Source organism: Rhinopithecus roxellana, chromosome 1 (assembly GCF_007565055.1).
Source record: "Rhinopithecus roxellana isolate Shanxi Qingling chromosome 1, ASM756505v1, whole genome shotgun sequence".
NCBI classification, from domain to species: domain Eukaryota; kingdom Metazoa; phylum Chordata; class Mammalia; order Primates; family Cercopithecidae; genus Rhinopithecus; species Rhinopithecus roxellana.
This window is the reverse complement of record NC_044549.1, coordinates 73,462,311-73,487,707: the sequence shown is the minus strand read 5'-3', so window position 1 is coordinate 73,487,707 and position 25,397 is coordinate 73,462,311. Positions and strand designations below refer to the sequence as shown.

General features: G+C 39.3%; 1 protein-coding gene across 5 annotated transcripts in view; it reads right to left on the bottom strand.

Annotated features, from left to right (window-relative positions):
• Positions 1–25,397, bottom strand: part of SLC25A26 (solute carrier family 25 member 26) — a 165,296-nt gene that overhangs the window by 109,958 nt on the left and 29,941 nt on the right. For all 5 annotated transcript variants that reach the window (XM_030924711.1, XM_030924503.1, XM_010360837.2 and 2 more), the window contains exons 4-5: positions 12,977–13,081; positions 11,733–11,780 (exon numbers count right to left, since the gene is read on the bottom strand). In XM_030924711.1, the coding sequence (XP_030780571.1) occupies positions 11,733–11,780; positions 12,977–13,081 (153 nt within the window). The remainder of the gene's footprint in view (positions 1–11,732; positions 11,781–12,976; positions 13,082–25,397) is intronic.

The window sequence follows — 25,397 nt, the reverse complement described above, 5'->3', positions numbered from 1 at the left end:
GTTTTTTGTTTTTTTAAAACAAACTTTCATAAAAGTTGCATAAATAGCAGAGTTCACATATACACTGACTTCTCTAATGTTAATAACTTAACCAGAGTACCCTTATCAAAACCAGCTACCAATTTTGCTGCAATGCTAAGAGCTAAATTACAGATTTTGAATGTTACTAGTTTTTCCCAAAATCTTATCTGTTCCAGGATCAAATCCAGGATTCTACACTGCACTTACTTGTTTTGTCTGCTTAGTCTCCTCTTTATTTGTGACAGTTCTTTCATCTTTCTTTATCATGACTTTGACAATTCTGTACAATGTCTCTCAATTTGGGTTTGATGTTTTCTCATGAACACACTGAGATTATGCATCTTTGGCAAGAAGATCAAAGGAGTTACATTGTGTCCTTGGTGCATTATATTAGGGATGTATGATGTTAATATAATCTTATTACTGGTGATGTTAATCTTCATCACTTGGATAAAATAGCAACTGCCAGTCTTTTCAAATGTAAAATTACTATTTTCCCCTTTGTAAGTGATAAATAGCTTTGGGGAAATACTTCTAAACTATGATACTCGTTTTTTAAAATAATTGACAAATAAAGATTATATATATTAAAGTGAGCAATGTGATCATTTAATACACATTGTGTAATGATTACCACAATCCAATTAATTAACACATCCTTTTCACACTGTACCTTAAATACCCAGAATCTGTTGATCCTATAACTGAGAATTTGTACCCTTTGACCAACATCTCCCCATTTACCCACTCGCTAACCCCAGGGAACCACGGTTCTACTCTCTGCTTCTATGAATTTGACTTTCTTAGTTTACACATATAATACAATATTTGTCTTTCTGTTATGACATTCATTTGTATACATTATATTTACAGCTATCTTTGAGAGATGCATAGTGACATATTTCTGGATGAAATCACATCTGGTATTTGCTTCAATATCATACAGACGTGTGGGAAGTAGGCTTTGGTACAGATGGAACAATATTGCTCAAGAGCTGGTAATTGATGAGACTACAGGGATTCATTTTACTAATCTTTTCTGTGTGTCTTTAAATTTTTCCATGGTAAAAGTTTTAAAAAATTAGAACCCAAATAAATACAACTCCATGTACACATGTATCAAAAGATAACACAAATTTATCCATTCAGGTATCTTGATCAGAAAACACTATTATGCTTAAATTTTCATTTTCTAATTTGAACCTTTTCCCCCCCCCCCAAACAGTGCCAGGAAGCAACTCCCAAGTTCATGCTGAGGTTTTTGCGACCAACATTTAAAACACAGGCATTGTGCGCCCTCTAGTGTGGTCTTCTGTAACGTAAGTTTTGCACTGAGAAGTTCAATAACGAAAAGCAGAGTATATTCAAAAAGGGGGAAAAATCCTCTTCTCACAAAAATTTCTGCTTCTCCACTAGTCAATAAATTATCTGCTAGTTACTTGGCTATGTACCAAAACCACTTCAAGTCCAAAGATTATCAACGTTTTTCCACCTACTCTACTGTTTCTCAGAACATATCATGCAGCTCAGGGAACAAAAAAGGACAGAAGACTACAACCAGTCAAAACATTTTTAAGCACCCTTCATAAAGGCCAGATGAAAAAGGATGCGGAAATCAACATTAATGGCTAATTTAGAAGCCTCTCATTGTGTGTTCTGCCCATACAAACGGTTCCATTTCTATCCTTTAGAATCCTCTAACACTCAGAAATTGTGCTCCACTTCTCACTCAGGTCAAGATTTGGTTCACGTCTTGCAGATCTCCCATCACGTTATTTTCTTAGGATTTATTGAAAAATTCTATCAGTGAATTTATCTGTAAGACACAAACAGGAGGCAAAGTGTAACGAGAATCACAGGCTTTGGAATTATGCAGACTTGACCTCCAATTCCAGTCCTGCCACCTCCTAGTTGTATTACTTAATTTTTCTAAGCCTCCCCTTATGATCTGTACAAATAGGCTAATGTCTTATAGTTTAAGGATTAGGAAAATATATGTAAAGTAAACGATCACAATTAGTATTCAAATTGTAACTATTTTCATTATGTGATCCCAAAGTAATCTGCAGACAAGCAGTCAAACCCACAGATAAACATTTTAATTTCCTTTGAATGATTCCAATCACTATTTTTGAATTACACAATCTAAAAAACTAGATTTGACCTTCACTTTTAGTCTTCTTACATATATGGTTTCTTAATACTCCATATAAGCATGGTGTTTCTTCAGACAATAAGACAGTATACAGTAATGAGAACATCAAGGGTAATTGCTGACCCACACGGTATTCACCGGAGACAATTTGCACACACCTGATGAAGGATCTTCTTCATAAGTTGTTTTATTATTTTCATGTATCATTTCAAAACCTGTTTCGAATATATGAAACAGTTACAGGAGTAACTATAACTAGAATGACAAAATTAAAATAAGAGCTATTTGTGGACAGCAGTAAATATGATAAGAAAAGAAAATTAATCTCAATGGAAGTACAGACAGTATCTGGTAGAAAACCATTAGCTTGTATAGGAATTAAGTGAGAACTCCACAATTCTTGCTAAATGTATCTGGAGTTCTTAAATACCTAAGTACGTAAAACTGGTCTGCTTTTGAGAAGCAAGTATGATTAAGTCATCGGTTTGTTAAATATTTTCTGAGTGTGCTATGTGCCAGACACTCTTCTACGTGTTAGATTAAGAGTAGGAAACAAAGCGGGAGGCATCTGCCCTCCTGATGCATAGATTCTAGTGGAGGGAAGACAGCAGTAATTAATTTTTGAACAAGAAATGAAAGTAATTTCAAACATCGGTGCATGTAAAGGTAACAGGTGAGTGATCGGGTAACAGGTGAGTGATCTATTTTAGCTGGAGTGATCACAGGAGGTCCCTCAGAGAAGAGGCACGTGAACTAACACCTAGATAAGGGAAAATCATGCAAACATGTGATAATATGCACTTACAAGCCACAGTTCTTCATGAACACTTCCATCAACACAGATTCCTTACACTTGCTTATTTCCTCTAATATATTTATTTTTAATACCATGTAGACTTCCAGTTTCCCTGAACTCCTGGAACTAACGCCTATCTAAAGGCTTAAAGACTACAGACAGATATAAATATGGATTATTCATTTTAAATATGTATTTTCCTCCCCAGAAAAATATATCTGTTAATAAAATGTAAAATACACAGCTCACCATAAAAGTTAAGTTCATGGATTCTGGAGTCCTCTGATCTCTCCCTTACCGGTATGAGACCCTGGGTCAACCACAAACTTACCAAGCTTTAGTTTCTGTCAAGTAGGGATCGTGTTTTGGGCGACTGTGAGGATTATGTGAAATAATGTATGTAAAGAACTTTAGCACAGTGACTGGAATAGTCTAAGTACTTGGTAAATGTAAACATTTTATTTCCATCTAAAATGACACACATTTTTGAGGTGTTTACATATGAATATATCAATATAAGAGGTATTCTGAGATTTTAACTTTAAAATCAAAACTATATACAAAAAGCAAATAACTCAGAAGTAAATTCATGTCTTCAAAATAATTTCAGTGAGACCACCAAATGATTTTTAAAGATGAGTTTCTACACTGGTGCCCAAAAGAACAAAGGCAGCAGAAAAAGAAAATGAACAGACATTTCCATTTACAGAGAATGACCAAAAACAAGTACTCACGGATGCCCACGTGGGCTGAAGCTAGAGACATATGAAATGGTCTTCTCTCTGAAGAGATGGAACTTTAGCTGGAAGGGTTTGAAGGGACAGAATATGGCCGATCCTGTGGGGTGACTCAGTAACGGTAGTCACACTGCCCCCAGTCCACCCTTTGCCTCACTTCATCTACTACACTGAAAAGCTCATACTCAACTTCCCAATCCCCACACAACTCAGAAAGGCCGATATACCGTCTGTCCCAGGAAAGTTTTTGTTTTCGAGATAAACAAAACGACAGATAAAGTTAGTACTGCCTCATGCCCTTCCCCTTCTTCATGTCTGGAATGGAACTATGATGCCTGAAAGTAGAGCAGACATTTTGTGACCATGAATCAATTAGCCAGAGCATTAAAGTTAGCCAGGCAAAATGAAAAAGACTGGATTCTCCTTGCCCTCATCTAACCAGTACACCAGCCTTAGAATGATTATCTTCAGATTTGTTAGAAAAGGGAAAAACAGAAAACTTCTTTAGTGAAACTACTGTAGTCAAATTTTCTGTTATTTGCAGCCTAAATGCAATCCAAATGGACTCACGAAGATGAAGAAAGAGGACATTTCACATGGGATGAAAACCACAAAGGAACAACAACAAAGAGCTACTTCTCAACACTATGGTTTATGATCACAACGTTTAAATAAAGAATTAAGAGATAATTTCCACCTGTATCCAATAGCTTCCAATGTGTTTACAGTGAAGCATCATATTATTGCATTTACATTCCACACACCATATACACAGGAACTGGTGCCCCTTTAGGACAACATGGCCAACATGCAACAATGGAAATATGCAGCATTTTCAAGTCACTTCACAGCGTAAATGAAATCTGTCCAAGGAATGAAAAAAGTAAATAGCAGCTGGTTTCATGTAAACGAAACATGAGAAACTATGCACTGAATGGCTAGAGTAATACTTCCACATTAAAATAATTTTACTCAATTGTTCTTCCTAAAAATGTTTGCTTATTTAAGAGATGATGAAACACTAGAGGCTAAAGCCCAGGTTTGAGGAGTAATGATTTCAGGTTCTTGAATTAAAGAATGAATCAAATGAACCAGCACTCATTCTTCATAGAACATCTCTCCAGTAAAGTTACAATAATGTAAATGCAATTAAGTGACTCATTTTATAAACCTCTATGATAAAAGAGGAAATTTCATTTTCATTTGTTTAATATTTCCATCAAAAAGAATGTCTCATTACACATTTACTGAAAGCCTGAATAATAAAACAATGGACAAATTCCAAGAGCAAACAGGGACTTTTTTCTTTTCCCATGAAGCTAGCATTATGGAATTTTAACAGATGTTCTATTTGGTCATAGTTAATAAAATGAATTATGTAGGATTAACATAGGGTTCAATATGTTTGCATTGGATTTTAACTGAAAAACAATTTCACATTAGAAGTTTGGAAAGATTTTGAAACACTTTTTTTCCTTTTCAGTAGAAGTGCTAAGATGAAGAAAATAAATGAATAATTATAGCACTTACTGCTTTTCCAATAAAAATCAGACTTATAAAAACTACTTTTTCAAGGTTTAAGAAGACTGGAATCTTAGAAAAGTATATACCCTTTGGTATTTCATCACCCGTCTCATGCAAAGATCATAGTAATGTAGCATATCAAAAGCCTGATTCACTACTCTACATAACTCCAAGCCCTCTTAGAGCTCCCTCACCTTTCTGAAATGATCATGATGTCAGGCAGCTTCTGAACAAAAATGAGTCAAACTTAAAGCAGTGAAGAACAACAAGTATTCACTGAGTGCTCACTGTGTAGAAGGTATTATCCTCGAGTCTGTGTATCCTACAAGGAGGTAAACACCCAGTGGCTGTTTTCAAGAGGACTAATATGCTATCTGGAAAGATAAGCCACAACCCAATTTTAAAGACAAACTGAAAGAGAACGAGGTAAATCAAAGAAAACAATTTCACACAAACATACACAGAGACAGATACACAGCACTGATACAAGGAGGGGGAAAATTCTCCCTTATGAGATAGGACTATTTTTTTTTTTCCTCTTTTACAATCATGATAAGCAGGAAATAGTATATAGAGCCTTAAGGACAGTAAAGATGCAACAGAAGTTCTGGCGATGGCTGGTAACATTTTTCAGTGGAAAACATCCAAGTGATGCAATCTCCGTAAGAATAAGCCAAAAATGAACCATCATGGAATTTTCCCAACACATTTCCATTAGGAATCTTGATCAGCTCAATTATCAATTAGGATAACTTTACTTTATTATACCAATATGCTGTTTTTCCTACAGAAGTAGCCAGTGAATATAAAATCAACTGCAGGTTGCAATTTGTTACAATTATAGAGATGCCTCTCAATAAGACATTTGGATACAACACTCTCATTATAGCTGAAAAGCTTTACAAGCAGTAACAATTGTCTGGCCTCTCATTCAAACACAGCAATTGTTAGTCATCAACACGTCTGAATGCAGATAGATCAAGGTTGCATCCCCGTTGGAGAACCTAACAACCTAAAGGCAGGTTTAATTTCTGAATCTCCTAGCAGGCTATACTGCTATCACAGCCGCCTTCTAGAACTGCTGTAAAGGTATAAAGGTATCAATGAGAACAGTCTATGCAAAGTTCCTAGCACAAATGGGCAAACCTGGACTCAGATTAGTAAACTTGTCAGGAGCAGATGGCTGGTAAGGGACAGAGCTGCATTCCACACTTAGGTGTTTTATCAGTCCATTCTCATAATGCTATAAAGATACTACCTGAGACTGAGTAATTTATAAAGGAAAAAGGATTGTCTCACAGTTTGCATGGCTGAGGAGCCTCAGGCAACTTACAATCATGGCAGAAGGCAAAGGGGAAGCAAGGCACGTCTTACATGGCAGCAGGAGAGAGAGCACAAAGGGGGAACTGCCAAACACTTTTAAAACCATCAGCTCTTGTGAGAACTCTCTCACTATCATGAGAAGAGTATGAGGGAAACCACCCATCCAACCACCTCCCATCAGGTCCCTCCCCTGCCACGTGGGGATTACAATTCAAGATGAGATATAGGTGGGGACACAGAGCCAAACCATATCAGGTGTCCTTCACTGTTAATGCTCTTTCAGTTACCAGAGTACTAATCATCCTAGTTAACATTTCCTGAGCACATACTATGTGACAGGCACTGTAGAAAGCACTTCCCCTGGATCCCCTCAATTAATTCTCATAAGAATTTGGGGAAGTTTCAAATCATCAGTTCACAGGAAAGTAAATAAAACTGTTCTCAGATATATGTTACTATGTCCACTCTTACTTGTAATTAAAATTAGAACTACAATGACATCTTTTTTTTATCTTTAAGACTGCGAGTCCATAGGTGAGGCAGGGGAAAACAGCTCCTACGTTGTTGGCAAGTGTCAATTGGTACTTCCCTAAAGGGCAATTTGGCATTATCTACCAAAATTACAAATGCCCATACCTTTCATGAAGTAATTCTACTTTTGGTATGTAACCTGCAACAGTCAACCATGTATATAACATGACACAGGAACCGTATCACTCACTGCAGCATGTCTGTAATGTCCACCAATAGGGAAATGTTAAATAAACTATGGTTTGTTTATACAATGGACTACTATGCAAACATTATAAAAGATGGTGCTCTTTGTGAAGTGATATAAATCACCTCCAAAATAAAGCAGGTTAGAAAGCAGCAACAAAAAATACAGAAGATCTAGGATAGAGTGGCTCTGGAAAAACACTAAGGAGATTTATATAACATGAGTGTTTGGGGGAAAGGCACTGAGTAGGCAGACAGCAGAACCGGGAAGGAGACTTTGGAGGACAGTCCTTGAAGCTTGATTCCTGAAGGTTCCTGTTTCCAGCCACTGGATTTAGGGGAATCCCTGCTGCTTAGCATGGATATTAAGGGAAAACAAGTCTGAAAAGCTGCTATATCCACTTTTGAGTAAACTAGTAAGAGTGATGATTTTTGCACCTAAAGACTGGGGGCTTCAATGAACTTACTGAACAGATTGAATTACTTGTTTGGCGTGCTTGACTGCTTGCAGCAAAACTAGGGTGAGGAGAATAACCCTCACCTATCTCAAATCTCTTCAGGAGCATCTTTACCAAAAGGAAGCCAGGAGTTATTTGTTATTAAAATGGCTACATCTTGCCATTGGGACAGCTCCAACCAGCTTCTAACCTTCAGGTTTCTGCAGACAGGAGTCAGACACCAGCAATTTATCCTCCAGACTCCAGTGGACACATGTCGAGCTCTTTTAAGGGCGTTTCCCAAATTCTCCACTCCAGTCCCTGGCAAACAGCTGAGAGCAAGAGGTTCAACTTCTCCCCCAGACAAATACCCCACTTCACGCTCTCTTGAAGGCCCTCACTTGGCTTGCACTATGGTTATGAAAACCCCAATTCTGCTTCAATAAGCAAGCTACACACATGTACTTTCACACCCTTGTGGTTCTGCTCTTGCTGTTCTGCCTATATCCTTAACTACTTCTAACTGCCACTCCTTCAACAATTAAGAGTCATTTTATGCTAATTGAGCACCACTCAAGCATTGTTCCTTCTGTAACCCCAGCTGCATCTTGTATATACTTATCATTACAGTGCTTATGACACTGCACTGTAAAGTGTCTACTTCCCTCTTTGTTTCCCTGCCAGAAAGTGAATCCTTCAGGGCAGAAGTGCTCCTTGTAGTGCCCCAAGACCCAGTAGGCACTCCAAAAAGGACTGCTGAGTGAAATTTGTGGACAAAAGACATCTGCTAAGTTTAACTTATTCCCACTTCTTTTGAAACAATTTGCTTTACTCTGTTTTCTTCCTCTATAAAAAGTCCTTCTAATTTACGTCCAAGAGTATGAGGCTGCTCTCCATAAAATTTTCAGGCCAAGTGCATCTGAAATCATCCCGGTTATGAAAGCAGCTATGATTTTGCTCCCCACTTTCATCTTACTGCAGTAATAACACTGCACCAGCATGCTTGAGCACATTTAATTTGGCAAAGATCATGAGAAAAATGAACAGTGAAAGGATGAGGTAAACAGTGTAATCTGCTGACCTTGCTTAGACTCCATCTAAAATTCATAGTAACTAAAATAATTTCAGAGAATGTAAGGGATAAGCATGCAATCTCCACAAACATCAAATGCAGGGGAAAAAAAAAGTGTGACAACATTCACACAATCTAAACACAGAATCTATCTTATAAATGCACGGACTCAAACTTCAATCTCATTCTAATGGGCAACTGCTAGGGAGATAAAACTAGTTTAAAGAAAAAATTGCATACAGAATAAACGTATACGTTTCCAGGTGATTCTCACTACGGTTTTTATGTATTTTCTTATTGAAACAACAAACACGCTCTTGGCAAAAAGATTTTATATTGGTGCCAGAATAAAGTAAGAATCTAAACTATAATGCAAAAGATTTCTGCTTAAAGCAGATGTTATCACTTCTTATTTTTCTCATTTTGAGAAGCAGCTATGTTTCATTCAGCAATAATTCTCTCATTCTATCAGAGAATCTGTACAAAAGCAACACCTCAACTAAAATCAAGTCTGAAGGATCTTTTATAAATACGCATAATGCAGAAGACCTCAATTAAATTTCCAACAAAACGCTGTCATTTTGAGTAAACAAAGTCATCCCAGTAAGGTCACACTACTTTCAAGGATTGCAGGCTAGAAATTAAATTCTAGCATGACATATGTCAAAACAAATTTTTTAAAGAACAGAGCACAGCTGCAACCATGTATTTATCTGTTTGTATGCAAAACCAGTATTCTCCAGCATGTAAATATATTCATTTATTCAGCATCTCTCAGAAACATAAAAAAGGCTTATTGCCTCTCTTTTTCCTGCACCCAGGTGAAATCTGAGTAAGTAACACGTTTAGAAAGAAACTAAGTACAGAGTGAATATACAGTGTGGGTGCTATTCCTCAAAGGCACAAGTCATCTCCACAGAATTAACTAATTTTGAAACATTGTTTGCCTTAAAAAGAAGTTTTTCAAAGATCTACACCAAGTAGATTGTGAACCTGTGAAAACCAAAGCTTTAAATCACATGTAACAGTGTTGGTATGTCATAAAGAAGATTGCAATCTCTAGTTAAAAACAAAAAACTACCTGAGAATAAAATGAGGGATTTCAATGAATTTCAGTATTCGGTCAAATACGGCAATATTTAACTATTATGTTTCAGTATCCCAGAACCTCCAAATAGAAAACGCAGACACAGAGCAGACGTATGCAGGTTCTCACTTACATTTTCTCTAACAGAAAATCGTGTCCCAAACCAGACTTCTCTTATATCTCATCTATCTGAAAACGAACTTTTGAACTTCAAGATAGTCTCTTCTATGTGAAGCAAAGACTGTAACACACTTGTTTTTTTTCTTTTTGGAGACAGGGTCTGTCTGTCACCCAGGCTGGAGTGCAGTGGCACAATTACAGCTCACTGCAGCCTCGACCCCCTCGACCCCCCAGGCTCAAGCAGTCCTCCCACCTTGGCCTCTCAAGTAGCTGGGATTACAGGCACCACCATGCCCAGCTAGTTTTCATATTTGTTATAGAGACAGGGTCTCTTAAACTCCTGGGCTCAAACAACCCACCCACCTCCACCTAACAAAATGCTGGGATTACAGGATTGAGTCACCATGCCTGGCCTACACCACGCTCTTGCAGTAATATACTGAAACTGCTTACTGATCATAAACTTTTGCTCTTTCAACCAAACAGAACAAAAGAAAATTTCCCATGTGCTGAATCACAGAAATTTAGAGTTAGAAGGCAAAGAGAGGTGAAGTGGCTTCCCCTGGGGTACACTGCTCTGTGAATCACCTGCAGTGCCAGGACTCCAGTCCAGACTGAACTTCCCAGCTCATCATATTTCGTTATCAAGAAGCCAAGGGCTCACTGCCTGATACAGACTTTTGAGACACCCACCTCTTAGACCAGCAGTCCCCAACCTTTTTGGCACCAGGAACAAGTTTTGTGGAAGACAATTTTTCCATGGAGCAGCGGTGGGGTGGGTGGTTTCAGGATGAAACTGTTCCACCTAAGATGTTCCACCTCTGATCATCATGCCTTAGATTCTCATAAGGAGAACACAACCAAGATCCCTTGCATGCGCAGTTACAATAGGGTTCGTGTTCCTATGAGAATCTAACGCTGCTGCTGATCTGACAGGAGGCAGAGCTCAGGTGGTAACGATCACTCACCTGCTGCTCACCTCCTGCTGTGTGGCTCAGTTCCTAACAGGCCACGGACCAGTACCAGTTCACAGCCCTGGGGTTGGGGTCCCTGTCTTAGAATGCTTATTTCATTACGAATTTTTCATTAGCTCCTCATAATTCAGTAATTAACTTGATATCTTACCCTCAGTAGTTCTTTTTTTTTTTTTTTTTTTTTTGGGAGACAGAGTCTCGCTCTTGTTGCCCTGTTGCCCAGGCTGGAATCCAGTGGCACGATCTTGGCTCACTGTAACCTCTGCTTCCCGAGTTCAAGCAATTCTCCTGCCTCAGCCTCCTGAGTAACTGGGATTACAGGTGCCCGCCACTTGGCTAATTTTTGTATTTTTAGTAGAGATGGGGTTTCGCCATGTTGGCCAGGTTGGTTTTGAACTCCTCACCTCAGGTGATCCTTCTGCCTCGGCCTCCCAAAGTGCTGGGGTTACAGGCGTGAGCCACCACACACGGCCTGAAGTTATTTCTTAATACGTCAACTGTAAGAGACATTTAGCCACCCTGGAATAACAAGTCAGTTACATCATGGGCCATTCTGACCACTGAAATTGCTCTTCCGGCAAACCCGCTCTACTCATTCTTTCAAATGTAAAAACTGAGAAAACTTAACAGAAAAGCGACGATTAATTTCCCTTTTTGATTTTTTAAACCAAGTTTCTCCAAATATATTTCTAACTGTTAAGTAGTGTAAATTTACTGAACAAAGCACATCATTCTTTTGTACTTCAATATTGGAAAGTAAGTGACTTACCTCTCTTAAAACTGTGCTTTTATAGCCTCGATACAACCCTTGGATACCCTGAAACAAACAAACAGCCAAGAGCTCAGAAAGAATGGCAGAGATTTCTGAAGGACGCTCTGTATACAGCAGATCTACCTGCTCTTGAGTTCTAGAACATTCACAATTGCCACTGTTCTATAAGAGGTTAATGATTGTAAACTGGCCTAAGGTACATAACTTATACCTTACATAGTTTATATACCTCTATAACTAGCTCCTAAGGGAGCTCAGATTAGCTTCCTTTGAAATAGGAACATCTCTAACAATAAAACTGACTACATATTTACTTAGTTTTAGTTGCTGCTATTCTACTAAATATTAATTATATAGTACTTAATTGCTATAACATGTCTTCTCTTGGAAAAAAAAAATTTGAGATGCTTTAAATACATTTCCAAACGCAAATGCACACAAATGCCAATTATCCTTTTGTATATAAACAGAATTATATTTATAGCTTCAAACATCAGAAATTCATTCATAATCTCCCAAAGTAGTGGTCAATATTTCCAGACAAACATGTATTAACCATCCACATAGTTCAATGAGGAAGCTATACTAGCTTCATCTCATTTGTACAATTAATATTCAATGTCTCCTCACCTAGGTAACAGACTATTACAAACAACTTTTCTAAAATCAACACTCATTGAAAATTTCCATGTGATTCTCATGTTTTTTTTTAAAAAAAAAAAAAAGACTTCTATAAAAACTATAAAAGAAAGCAACTAAATGCTCTCTAGTCACATGGCCAGGAAAAACAATTTCTGACTGACAGTTTCAAATGCATCAGTAAAGGAAGCTACATTTTGGTATAAACGTTGACACTGGTTACTGTCATCAGTCCAGTACTATATCTCTTCCATGGACCTAAAATACTATAGTGATGTTTTAATATAGTATCTTTCTTCATTTTACATATTTACAATTTGTTTCACATCTGAGTCCAGGAAAACTGCAGGAAGATTACAATTCAGGACACATATACTGTAGAGACACTCAATGTTATGCTTAGAAATTTGAAAAACATTTAAATGAAAATACTCAAAAACCAATAAAAGGCAAAGATAATCTTAGCAAAAAATTACTATAACTGGACATTAAATTTAGCTGTAAAGTTTTCTCTAAGGCTGTCAGGATGAAGTCCACAGTGCTCATATTAGCTACTATAAAATCTTAATAAAGAAAAGAAGAGCTTAAAAAACACATCTCACCTCTTCATATAAGATGTTAGAGAAAATCTGAAATGTTCTTGTAGAAGCAGATACCTGTGCCCTCTGCTTAACCACTTCAGATGGAACTCGAATCAGGCAGGCAACCTAAAAGACAAATTTAATTATATCCTAAAAAGTAAATAACTGCTATAAAAATTGAAATTTTTTGGTAAGCAAAAATTATAGTAAAAAGGTATAATATGTAGGCTTACTGCAAGATGTCAAAAAACCTTTCCTGGTTTGTCCTATATAGATCCTCCCACCTCCTGCCAGATGTTCCAAGAACATTTTTCTATAAGCCTCCCAACGGCGAGAAGCACATTTACTCATTTCGAATCCCCAACGCCCAGAACTGCATCTGGCACATGACATTTCAAACATGCGTGATGAAAGATGAACCAGAGGAACCTCTGCTTTACTGCAAGTAATGCACACATCTGTAGAGGCAAGCTGACCATCAGCTGGTACCCACCCTTCCATCCCTCACCAACTCCAGCCCCCACAACTCTCGATCATGCAGCAACTGAAAAGGGACTCCCAGCACTCTTGTACACTCTCCTCCAGCATTCCAGCAGACTGTGGGTCATCCTCACAGCTACCGGCCAATATACGATTCTAATATCACCCTTGCTGACATGCTGAGGCTGGGTATATGTCACCTCAAATCCACACTGCCAGGATTTTACCTTACCCTATATAAAGGTAATTTACTTATTTTCAGAAAGAGAAACAATAAAAAATTAGTCAAACCCAAAGGAACTCTGCCCACAAAAGGAAAGAAGGCAAGGCTGGAGAAAGGGTGGCAAGGTACAGGGAGGGAGATGTGCAAACATATTTTAAACATTTTAATGGAAGTCCTGTATGTAAGCCTCTATGGACCTAACAGTCTGCAAAGATAAAAACTTTTTCTGCAACTTAGATTTCACATATGTAACCCTGAACACCAAAGTTATGGCACTCAGGAGGCTGAGACAGGAAGGTAGCTTGAGCCCAGGAGTTCAAGACTAGCCTGCAAGAAATATAAGAAAACCGTCCTACCAAATAGAGTACACAACTCAAAGAGGTTTGTCCTTTTTGATCTGTATTCTCCTGATTCCTAATCAGAGATCAGTACTCAGTTAGGATATTACATAAGGCTTTGTCTGTCCAAAATTAAATGGTTCTAAAGCAAGGCTCTATAGCAAATTTATAATGTAAAAGATCAAATAGGGCCGGGCGCGGTGGCTCAAGCCTGTAATCCCAGCACTTTGGGAGGCCAAGGCGGGTGGATCACGAGGTCAGGAGATCGAGACCATCCTGGCTAACATGGTGAAACCCTGTCTCTACTAAAAATACAAAAAATTAGCCGGGCGCGGTGGCGGGCGCCTGTAGTCCCAGCTACTCGGGAGGCTGAGGCAGGAGAATGGCGTGAACCCAGGAGGCAGAGCTTGCAGTGAGCCAAGATCGCGCCACTGTGCTCCAGCCTGGGTAACAGAGCGAGACTCTGTCTCAAAAAAAAAAAAAAAAAAAAAGACCAAACAGAAAATATTTTACAGTTTGCAAGCCACATGGTCTCTGTCGCAACTGTTCAGCTATGCTGTTTTAGCACAAAAGCAGCTATACATATTAATATATAAATTAATAGTTTGGCTATGTTCCAATAAAATGATATTTACAAAAACAGGTGACAGCTTGCCAACCCCTACGCTAAGGGAATTAGCCTTGGCAAGAGCAGACTGGGCACAGAACAGATATAAGCCCCAGCACCCCATGACAAGTGGGACAAAGATGCCATGTGACGTGATTTTAGATGTCATGGAGTCAGTAAACATGGGCATATCGCCTCTAAAGCTAGTAAGTAACAATGCTTCATGCTGATGCATTACAACAAAGGGTATGGTTATGGTAACAAAGGATTCATTACCTGAAGTTATTTTTCTACCAAAACTGACAAGATTTACAAAACAATATAATCTGATTTCCATTTCTTCATTCACCGAACATTTGAACGCTTCTTATGCATAAAGCTGTCTGTAACTTGGGCCAACGTATCTTTCCACCCAGTCTCCCTTTAAACTTATCTAATTCTGTTCAAGAAATACATATGGAGCCAGATACTACACAAGCCACTCCATGACAAAGAAGACTAAGACAATGACCTGGCCTCAAAGAACCCATAAATACATATCAATAATTTCAATAACATATGGCCAAAAAGCGGGTGGGGGGGTGAAAGATTATGGGAAATGTGGAGGAGGGATATTTAGTCCAATCCCCACATTCAGAGAAACTGCCCAAGATTACACCATTATAGAACCTTCCAGATGAGCCAGAATGAGCTGGCAAGAAAGGTGGGAAGGGCACAGTGGGAAGAGCAAACAATGAAAGAAAGCACATAAATGGCCGGGCATGGTAGCTCACGCCTGTAATCCCAGCACTTTGGGAGGCTGAGGCGGGTGGATCACGAGGTCAAGAGATCGAGACCATCCTGGCTAACACGGTGAAACCCTGTCTCTACTAAAAATACAAAAAACTAGCTGGGTGTGGTGGTGGGTGCCTGTAGTTCCAGCTACTCGGGAGGCTGAGGCAGGAAAATGGCACGAACCCAAGAGGCGGAGCTTGCAGTGAGCAGAGACTGCACCACTGCACTCCAGCCTGGGCGACTGAGCGAGACTCTGTCTCAAAAGAAAAAAAGAAAGTACATAAATACAAAAGTAGTGTGTCCAGGGGCATCAGTGGCAGCCCCACCAACACAGTATTCCAAAGCTGGCAGCCGCCCACATGGTTCCGTATTACCAAAGCAGCAAGTGCAAGGTCAGAAGTAATGACAAGTAAGACTGGACAGACAAGGCCCTGTATACCATGCTAAGGGGCTGGAACTTCATTCCATAGTCAGTGGGAACATTGAAAAAGCTGAAGCAGAGGAATGACAGCGTGTGCTTAGGGAGATCCCTCTGGCCGCAGTGCACAGGACAGCTGGAGGGTGGAGTGGGGAGGAAGGCAAGAAGCAAACGCAGACCAAGAGCCAGAAGGCAGGAGATGGGTTACGAGATTGCTACAGCAGTTCTATAAGAGGTCTGGAAATGAATATGGCTCAGAGAAGGTCAAATCTGAGGAAAAATTCAGGAGTAAAATGCACCGGACCTGGTGACCAACAGGAGGTTAAGGAGTGAATTAGGGAGACAGTAAGATGCTTCTGTTTCTGGTTTGGATAATGGGCATATGGTGGTCCCATAACATGAGATGAGGAGTCCAGGGAAGAAGAGGGGAGTTAAGTTCAGACTGGGCAATGTTGAGTAGAAGTCTGGGGACACGTAAGGGGCTATGTCCAGCCAAGTAATGAATATATGGTTATAGAACTAGAAAATAACAGAGTTGCAAAAACAGATAGTAACACCCGAAGAGAGAGCAAAAAGGAAGATCAAAAGCCAATAATGGAACCCTGGCAACATCAATTTTTGAAGGGCAAGCAACAGTGGGAGCGGGTACATGGTGTTGCCAGGCACACCTGCCTTCTCTGGCTGCCCAGCTTCTGACTCTCATGTGTTGGGGGCTTCCCAGTCAGGAAAAACAAAGGGAGTCAGTCTCTCCCCTCCTGCCCTGGCAGGAGGACCACAATCAGGTGAGTTAGGTCCGACTAATCGAACACTCCTGTCCAGGGGTCTGATTCTAGAGCTATGCTGGCAAATATGCAGGCCACTAGCCCATGAGGCTACGGAGCACTTGAAAAGTGGCTAGTACAATTAAGATGTTCTATAAGTGTTAAATGACAGATTTTGAAAACTTGGTATAAAAAATTAATGTAAAATATCCTGTTACTAATTCTTTAAAAAAAAGAAAAAGAAAAGAGAGATGAGGTCTCACTATGTTGCCCAGGCTGGCTTTGAACTCCTGGGCTCAAGCGATTCTCCCACCTTGGCCTCCTGAGTAGGTGGTGCCACCATTCCCAATTAATAATTATTTTACATTAATTTTACAGTGAAATCTAAATACCATGGATGTGTTTGGTTTAATAAAAGATGTTATTAAAGTTCATCCCGGCAGATGTTTTCACCTTTTTTAATGTGGCTATTAGAAAATATAAAATTTCACCTGCATCTTACATTATGTCTCCATTGAACAGTGCTGTTTGGAGCGACTGGGAAAGTTGAACATTCATTTACAGAAATAACTGCTTTTTTAGATGCAAGTACCACGACCATGACTATAAATGACATTTAATTGTCACTTAAGTGATTTGGTGACAGGCAGTTCAACTTTTAGTCCAGAATCTCAAAGTGAACAAGAAGCCGGGCTCTTCCTATCCTTTTGCCCAGCCACCCAGCTCCCTGGCTTCTCATCCTTAGGCCTCCTGACTCTCAGATAAAAGACAGCTCTTATGTCCCCCAGTACCACCTCATCACACAACAGAGTTCAAGGCAAGAAGAACAGGCCTCCTCTCTTTTCTCAGATTCCCCCCAGCAGACATTTCCTTGCATGTGTTAGCCAGAGTTGTATGACGTGGCCACCCCTTGTTAGGGAGGTGGAGGATATCTAGATCTAGCAAAGCGTTAGGAACGTGCGACACAAACCAAATCAGCATTCTGTGGGCAAAGGAGAAGTGGAAGGCAACAGTGTCTGCCAATCTTCAAAAAAAATATTCTTCATTCCATAAGTTAGCCAGGATCAATGTTGATGGCAAGCAACCAAGCACACTACTTGATGTGCAAGGGGGCCAGAAGCCTCAAATGGAGATTAGCAGAGGAAAGCATCAAGAGTCTTCAGCAGCACACATATGAGGGTTTCCAGTGTTCACCAGTATTGTTTCCATAGAGTGGCTGGGGTGGGAGATCCATTGTGGTCAATTCATAAGGTATTGAGGGAGATGAGCAAGTGCAGACTACCGTCAGCAGAAGGTGGCTAGGTGTTAGGAGATGGGTTCAGAGTTAAGAGGGCCACAGGGTTAAGGAACAGTGTGGTTTTATTTAAGACAGTCGACATTTGCACATACGATGGGGGAAAGTGCTCTCAGCAAGACAAAGGTTGATAATCTAGGAAAGAAGTGAAATAATACACGAAGACCCCACAGGAAATGAAAAAAGGTAGAGTCAGAAGCCCGAGCCCATGCCTCTCCGTCTGTGACTATCTCCCCTTACCAGGCCCACCCCTCAGCCTCGGGGCCACTCCTGCATCAAAACTGGATCTTTCGTTCAGGGCTCAACTCCAGGGAGGAATGAACAGTGGTCTGGCTGAGGGTCTGCAGCCCTAGACTGTGTCCCCAGTTCTGCAAGTGAATTCCCGAGTGTTTCTCTGGCCTTCCAGAGTTTTTTTTTTTTAATTCATTTCAAAATTAAGAAAACTGACAAATAATAATGCATATATTTATACAATTAGATGCATATATGTATAATTTTTCTTACTTGACTTGGACCAGAAATCTTTATGGTATCTTTTTAGGTCCTCATTTCTACAATTCTTAATGTTCTAAAATTATATCTTATCTAACCTCAAAAGATTCCCTCCCTTCTGAATTCTTAATTCCCAAATAAGCTTTCTTATCTGACATTTTTTGCTTATTAACTTACACCATATAGTTTGTAAAATATATTTCCTCTTCTACTAAACCGTAAGCACCCTGAGAGCAAGAAGACAGTATGCATCAAATTTACTAATCAGCTGGTGTATTATTTTATGTTGAAAGCAAATGAAACTAGCCAGGAGGAAAGGAATCAGAAAAAAAAAACATCAATTCCACAGAAATGACTTTTCCATACTTTAGAATTTACATATAAATATACATAGAAACAGGGTGTCGTTCTGTCACCCAGACTGGAGTAAGGTGGCATGGTCATAGCTCACTGAAGCCTCAGTCCTGGGCCCAAGTGATCCTCCCATCTCAGCCTCTTGTGGAGCTGGGACTATGGATGTGCCACCATTCCTTGCTAATTTTTTCATCTTTTGGTAGAGACAGGATCTTGCTATGTTGCCAAGGATGGTCCCAAACTCCTAGCCTCAAGTGATCCACCTGCCTCAGCCTCCCAAAGCACTGGAATTACAGGCAGGAGCCACCACATCCAGCCTAATTTTTTTTTTTTTTTTTTTTTTTTGCCTCTACATATATTGTCTATACATATACTTACGTAAAGAGTAGGGAAAAAACAGAGTAGAATTACAGATGTTTCTTTTCTACCTACCTATATTTTCTAAATTCTCTACAATTCACATTTATTATTATTTCATAAGTTTTTAACGTAATTTCAAAGGAAAAAAAGTATTTATTACGGACCAAAGATTTTAAGTGAGAGACAAAAATAAAATAAAAGGGCTAATTTAAAATATGCTTTTAGATGGCAACATATTAGCCTTGATAAAAATTACATATTATAAATTTAGTAGCAATAAATCCACAAAAACAAGATTAAAACTGCTTAACAGTAAGGCCTAAAATTGGGTGTAAGTCCAATGAAACCTACATGAACCTAAAAGGACAGCTCCCAGCATCTAAAACTCATTAAAGAAATGAAAATAAATAAATAAGAAAAGAGAAAGAAAAGGGTATTCTAACTCCTTGCATTTTTCAATTCAAGAGGTCAAGAGTGAAATCCGACCCCAATATGTCAAGAAAATAGGAATTGTCTACTTCTGTGGCTTGGTATAAATATTTATGGAACTTCATGCTTCATAACCCTCCATGTTCTCACTATTATGTTTTTAGTTCTTAAAAATACAGATGCAGAAGAAAAACCTTGAAAAGGCTCTCTGATAAAAAAATCAATCTAACTAGTCGAGGGGTACAAAGCACCCAGCATGGCTTCCTGACTTCTGCTGGGTGACAACTGCAGCATAAGAGACACGCTACAAAGTAACGTTTCTGCTTCCTCCAGTACCTCCGGAGCCTTCCATTTGGTTTTCTATTAACTCTGATCCTTCTTAGATTTGAATTTGAGCTACAACAGAGTATTTCACTGCACAAGAACAAAAACATGTTACAGTATTATGGTTCTATGAAAGGAAATAAAGGGAATGTCATCTGTGGGTCTCTTGGTAAATCCATTCTGCAGAGCACTGTCCTCATAAATCTGGGGTTCAGTATGAAACCATGACACAGGAATGGTGGCATTTTCACTAAACCCAAGAATGTTTTATATGTTAAAGTTCTATCTAAAAACAAGAACTACTAAGGTTTTCCATAAAGAAAAAAAAAAAACACGCTCCCTCCATACTTCATCAAAATCAAAACGCAATGCTGGCCTCCTTCAACATGCCAAAATATGATGAAACCTTAGATTAAAATGTTGTTTAAATCATGATGCTGCTACCAAGATTTTTTTTTCCTTTGACATAAATAAAACCTTTTCTGCTGTTTTTAACTGACTGCTGTAACCAAGGACTGAATGTTTCCTTTTGGTATTTATTAAATGAAACACCAAGAACCAGGTGCACATGCATGCTGTCCCTGCTACTCAGGGAGGTAAAGACAGGAGGATCACTTGAGGCCACAAGTTTGAAGCCAGCCTAGGCCACCTATGAGACCCTGTCTCTTTAAACAAAAACAAAAACCCGAGATGCAACACTACAAATCATAAAACTAAGTGTCTGAAAAGGAAAAAATTACAGTGAACTTTGGCCTCACTTTAGGTATTGAGTGGAGGGAGGGAGAAATGGATGCTGCTAAAATCTCTGGTTCTTTCATTGCCATAGCCAAGTTCCCTTCCTTCAGCACATCACCACCGGGGTTTTACAACTGCACCCTGTCCTCTCGCTCTGGAAATGCTCTTCAAAGTCCCTGAGTATCTCCAACAATACCTTTTATTAACATTACATCTTCTTCGCAACTATTTCAACATAGTTCACAAAAAAATTCTGATTTAAGATTTTTCTCCCAGAAACTCCATCAACTACCTGCAAATATTCCTCTGATATTAGAAGCTAATTATGTCAGCATTTTACATATAAATCAATGTGAGATCATAGAAGTTGCTGAAGGTCAGAGAGCTACTTAGCTACTTAGCACAGGAAGTATGGGTGAAACCCAAGTCTTCTGATTATCATCTCCAGAATTATTTTTCAATAAAGATGTCATACTTACACACATCTAATGCACTTAAAGGTTCAAGGTTTAATTTCAGCTAATGCTTCATGTTTCAACAGGCAACTCTATAACCAATTCAATAGAAATTTAACAATACACTGAACAGAGCCAGTCAAACCTTCATCATATTCAAAGCAAAAGCTACTTTGGACTTTACAGAGCAAACTCAATGTGGCAAATTAGTAAGACGGGGGGTCAGGGAGAGACCCCAGGAAACTATAAAGATTTTTGAAATGCAATTTGCTTACTTGTATTTCATTTCCACATTCTCTTTGTAATTCCCAAAATTCTCTTTAGAAAGGTTTCCAATTAAGAATATTTAACATCTCTTTCTATACCATCATTTAAAAATCAAAAACCTCTACAACAGTTCCATTTGTGTGTCAAGTCTGCCATCTTCTGCTGATAAATGGAATTACAGCTGTTGACAAAACCAATTTACAAATCCTAACTTACACTCCTTAGATTTTAATTTTTACCTACTTACATTGGGACCTATGTTCATCAAACCTTTCTCCCTTATAAGACTCTTTCTAATCACACAAATAAGTTCAATCATTGTACGTATTAGTCTTCCCTCGCCTGACAAGACTGCTGTTGCGGATAATCCAGACTACATAGGGAAGTCTTCTCAATGAAAATAACTCTATCAGTGCTTAGCCCCTGTGTCTAAAATTTGTTCACAGAATTTTACACAACCCAAAAGATAAGCCTTAAATGGCTTTTTTGCTTTTGTACCTTTAAATGAGCCATGATTTCACAGGAGGTGACAAACGTCTCATGGATGGATTTATAGATTCCCACCAATACAAAAATCTGAACGTGCAGGAGATGGTAATGGTGACTGTATTTGCTTCCTACTGTTGCTCTAACAAATCACCACACATTTAGTGGCTTAAAACACAAGCTTATTGTCTATAATTCTGAAGGTATGAATTCCAAAATGGGTCTTCCTGAGCTAAGATCAAGAGATGTCAATCAGGCAGTATGCCTTCTGGAAGCTGCAAGGGAGCATCGGCTTCCTGCTTTCTAGGGCTCCCCTGCACTCCTTGGTTTGTGGCCCCTTGCTTTATCTTTAGACCAGCAGTATAGCATCTTCAGCTCTCTGACCCCCACTTCCCTCTCCTAAGGACCCCAGTGATTAGACTGGGCCCACCTGGATAATCCAGAAAACTCTTTCTACCTCTCTTTTTTTTTTTTTTTGAGACGGAGTCTCACTCTGTCACCCAAGCTGGAATGCAGTGGCACGACCTGCAAGCTCCGCCTCCCAGGTTCACGCCATTCTCAGCCTCCTGAGTAGCTGGGACAACAGGCGCCCACCACCACGCCTGGCTAATTTTTTTGTGTGGTTTTTTTTTTAGTAGAGACGGGGTTCCACCGTGTTGGCCAGGACGGTCTCAATCTCCTGACCTAATGATCCACCCACCTCAGTCTCCCAAAGTGCTAGGATTACAGCACTTTGTAATCCATGCCCAGCCCCCACCTCAACATTCTTAACTGTATCTGCCAAATCTCTTTCCCATGTATGGAAACACGTTCACAGATTTGGGGACTAGGACATATTTATTGGGTGGGGGGGCATTATTTTGCCTACCTCAGTAATCAATGGCAAATTTTGGAACCTAACATTTTAAGAAACCAGTGATATGAATCCTCACTGCACAAGTAGTATACTTATTGCTACTTCTGCCATTTTTTAAATACTACATGAAAAAGGAAACAGAGGTGCTCCTGGAAGTATACACAGAGATATTTATCTAATTACTTATTCTGCAATGGTGTTTTATTATTAGCTGGGAATAATAACAGCTGGGAAACTAGGAGCACGTCACTAAACTTCTTTGAATTTCAGTTTCCTCTTCTTCTGAATTGACATCTTTTCCAAAACCAGGAAATTCTAAAAACGTGCCACATTCAGCAACTTGTGTGAAATGGGGCTAGACCCAATGTTTTATTCAACATTTTGTGTGTCAGATGCTAGGCTGGACACTTTGTAAGTGCTGTATAATTTCATCCTTGTAAGAACTGTGACTGGGATGGCATTAATCCTATTTTTCCAAGATGAAGAAAACAGCATTTCAGTGAAGGCAAGTAAATGGCCTACAGACAAATACATGGACAGGTCACAAATCTGACCCTGATCTGTGTAACCTGACGGCCCATGTTCCTTCCATACCATGCTACCTTCCTACAGACATCCTCAAATACTCCCTAGTTATTTAACAGATGGATCCAACTAACCTATGCTCCTCAAAAACAGGGATCAAATTTCTTATCTGGTGTCTCTTAGCACCTACTAATAGTATTAGATATACAACAGGCACTCAAATACTGAAAAGCACACAATCACAAACCAAAGCAAATAAGTGACAGTGGCATTTTGTTGAAGAATTCTCATCTTAACAAGGCAATATTTTAGGAAATAAAGGTTTGTCACTGACAGAGTTCAGGCTTGCTTGGAAGTGGCTAATCCTAACCTCCTCTGGTATTTTGGTCCTTTGAGAGCAGTGTTCAATTTTTCCATTTACAATGTAGTGGCAATAACTGACCAAGTTTCACTCCTGTGGCCCAGAAGCATTTCTTCAACTGCCTCATCCTATATGAAAATCACATTGTGCCTATAAAGCTCAACTTAATTGTGTTCTATAAACTGATGCAGCTCTTAAATAAAAAGTTAACAGTTTCCCTTCCCTTTTGTCCACTAACTAAATAAAACAATCAATGAAATACTCTCTCCCAGATCATGAATCAGTATCATCTGAACTAACACTGCATACTATATTAGAAAAAGAAAATCCATACAACAGAAAACAATCTGAAATATGTTAGAAAAGGAAGTCATCGAGAAACTGGGGGTGGAGACATAGATGGGGTACAATGTTCCTTTCTAAAGGCCTCCCTGATAAATCTCTTCAGCACATTCAATAGACAAATAACTACAAGCAAGGTCATCACCACACGCAGATAATGCCAAGCCAGGGCAAGCCCTGACCCTCCCTGTCCTGACCCTCTCTCTCTTCCATCTTCTTCCCCTCTCTGTGTGTGAGCTCAGCGTCAGATGGCTGGGCCCACTGACAGGATGTGGCATGCTTATTCAACTTAGCTCAGTAGACTCCATTGGAGAATTCAAGCAGGTGCACAACACATAGAGACAAAACAAACTAAAAGGCAACCATGATGAAAAACGCACTGAAGGATGTCACTGGAAGGGCTCCTGAAAGAATGATCATCTTTCCGCCAGCTCTACCTCTTTAACATCTCTTGAATTCACTGTCTCCCTCTGCATCCCTCTGTCCAAGCTGTGGTTCTCTCCTGGGGATTCCTTTAGTAGCCCCTTATCTCCACACAGCTGCCAGGGGACTCTCTTAAAATTACAAGTCTGATCAAAAGATAAAAGCCCCACTCCTTACTATAGCAGGCAAGGCCCTATAGCTCTCAGCCCCTGCTTCACCTCAGGGTGACCCCATCACACTGTGCTCTAACTATATGGAACTTAAAACTACCTAACAAGGGCTTTTCAGAACCCCAATACTCCTCCTTGCACCCACCCACCTAACAAACCATCCTATTCTAAATGCAAGATAATAAAGTTGTACTATAACTGAGACTCCTGCTAAATGAGTAGATTTTTGCTGCCCTGCCACAAAAACAAAACAAAAAGAGTAATTACATGACATGATGGATATGTTGACTTACTTCACTGCGGCAACTATTTTATTATCTATATGTATCCCACATCGTGTTGTATACCTTAAATAGATATACCATTTTTTTAATGAATTAAATTAAATGCAGCTTAAAGGCTGGCTATTCTGTGAGGTTTTTTCTGAATTAATACCCATCCATCTACCCCAATCCAGAGAAAACCAACCACTCCTTCCCTTCAGCCTCTCACTCTACCTTGTAGAGATGCTCAATTTATGACAGGGTTATATCCCAATAAACCCAAGCTGAAAACATTTCAAGTTGAAATTGCATGTGATACCCCTAACCTATGGAATATCATTGCTTTAGCCTCGCCTCCCTAAAACTTGCTCAGAATACTTACACCAGCGCAGCTGACTGGGACGTGCACTGCCCAGCACTGCCAGAGAGCATCTCATCACCTATTATCATCTATTGTTAGCCCGGGAAAAGATCAAAATGCAAAATCTGAAATACAGTTTCTACCGAATGCATCTCATTCTTGCACCATCGTAAAGTCATTTAAGTAGAACCATCGAAAGTCAGGGACCATCTATAGTTCCTTTTCTTAAAATGCCTGTAACACTTTAGTGCACTTACATATCCATCTCCGTTTCTAGACAGCAAGCCTCTAAAACGCAGTACCTTATCCTGTCATTTCATCCTCAATGCCTGGAACATATTAGG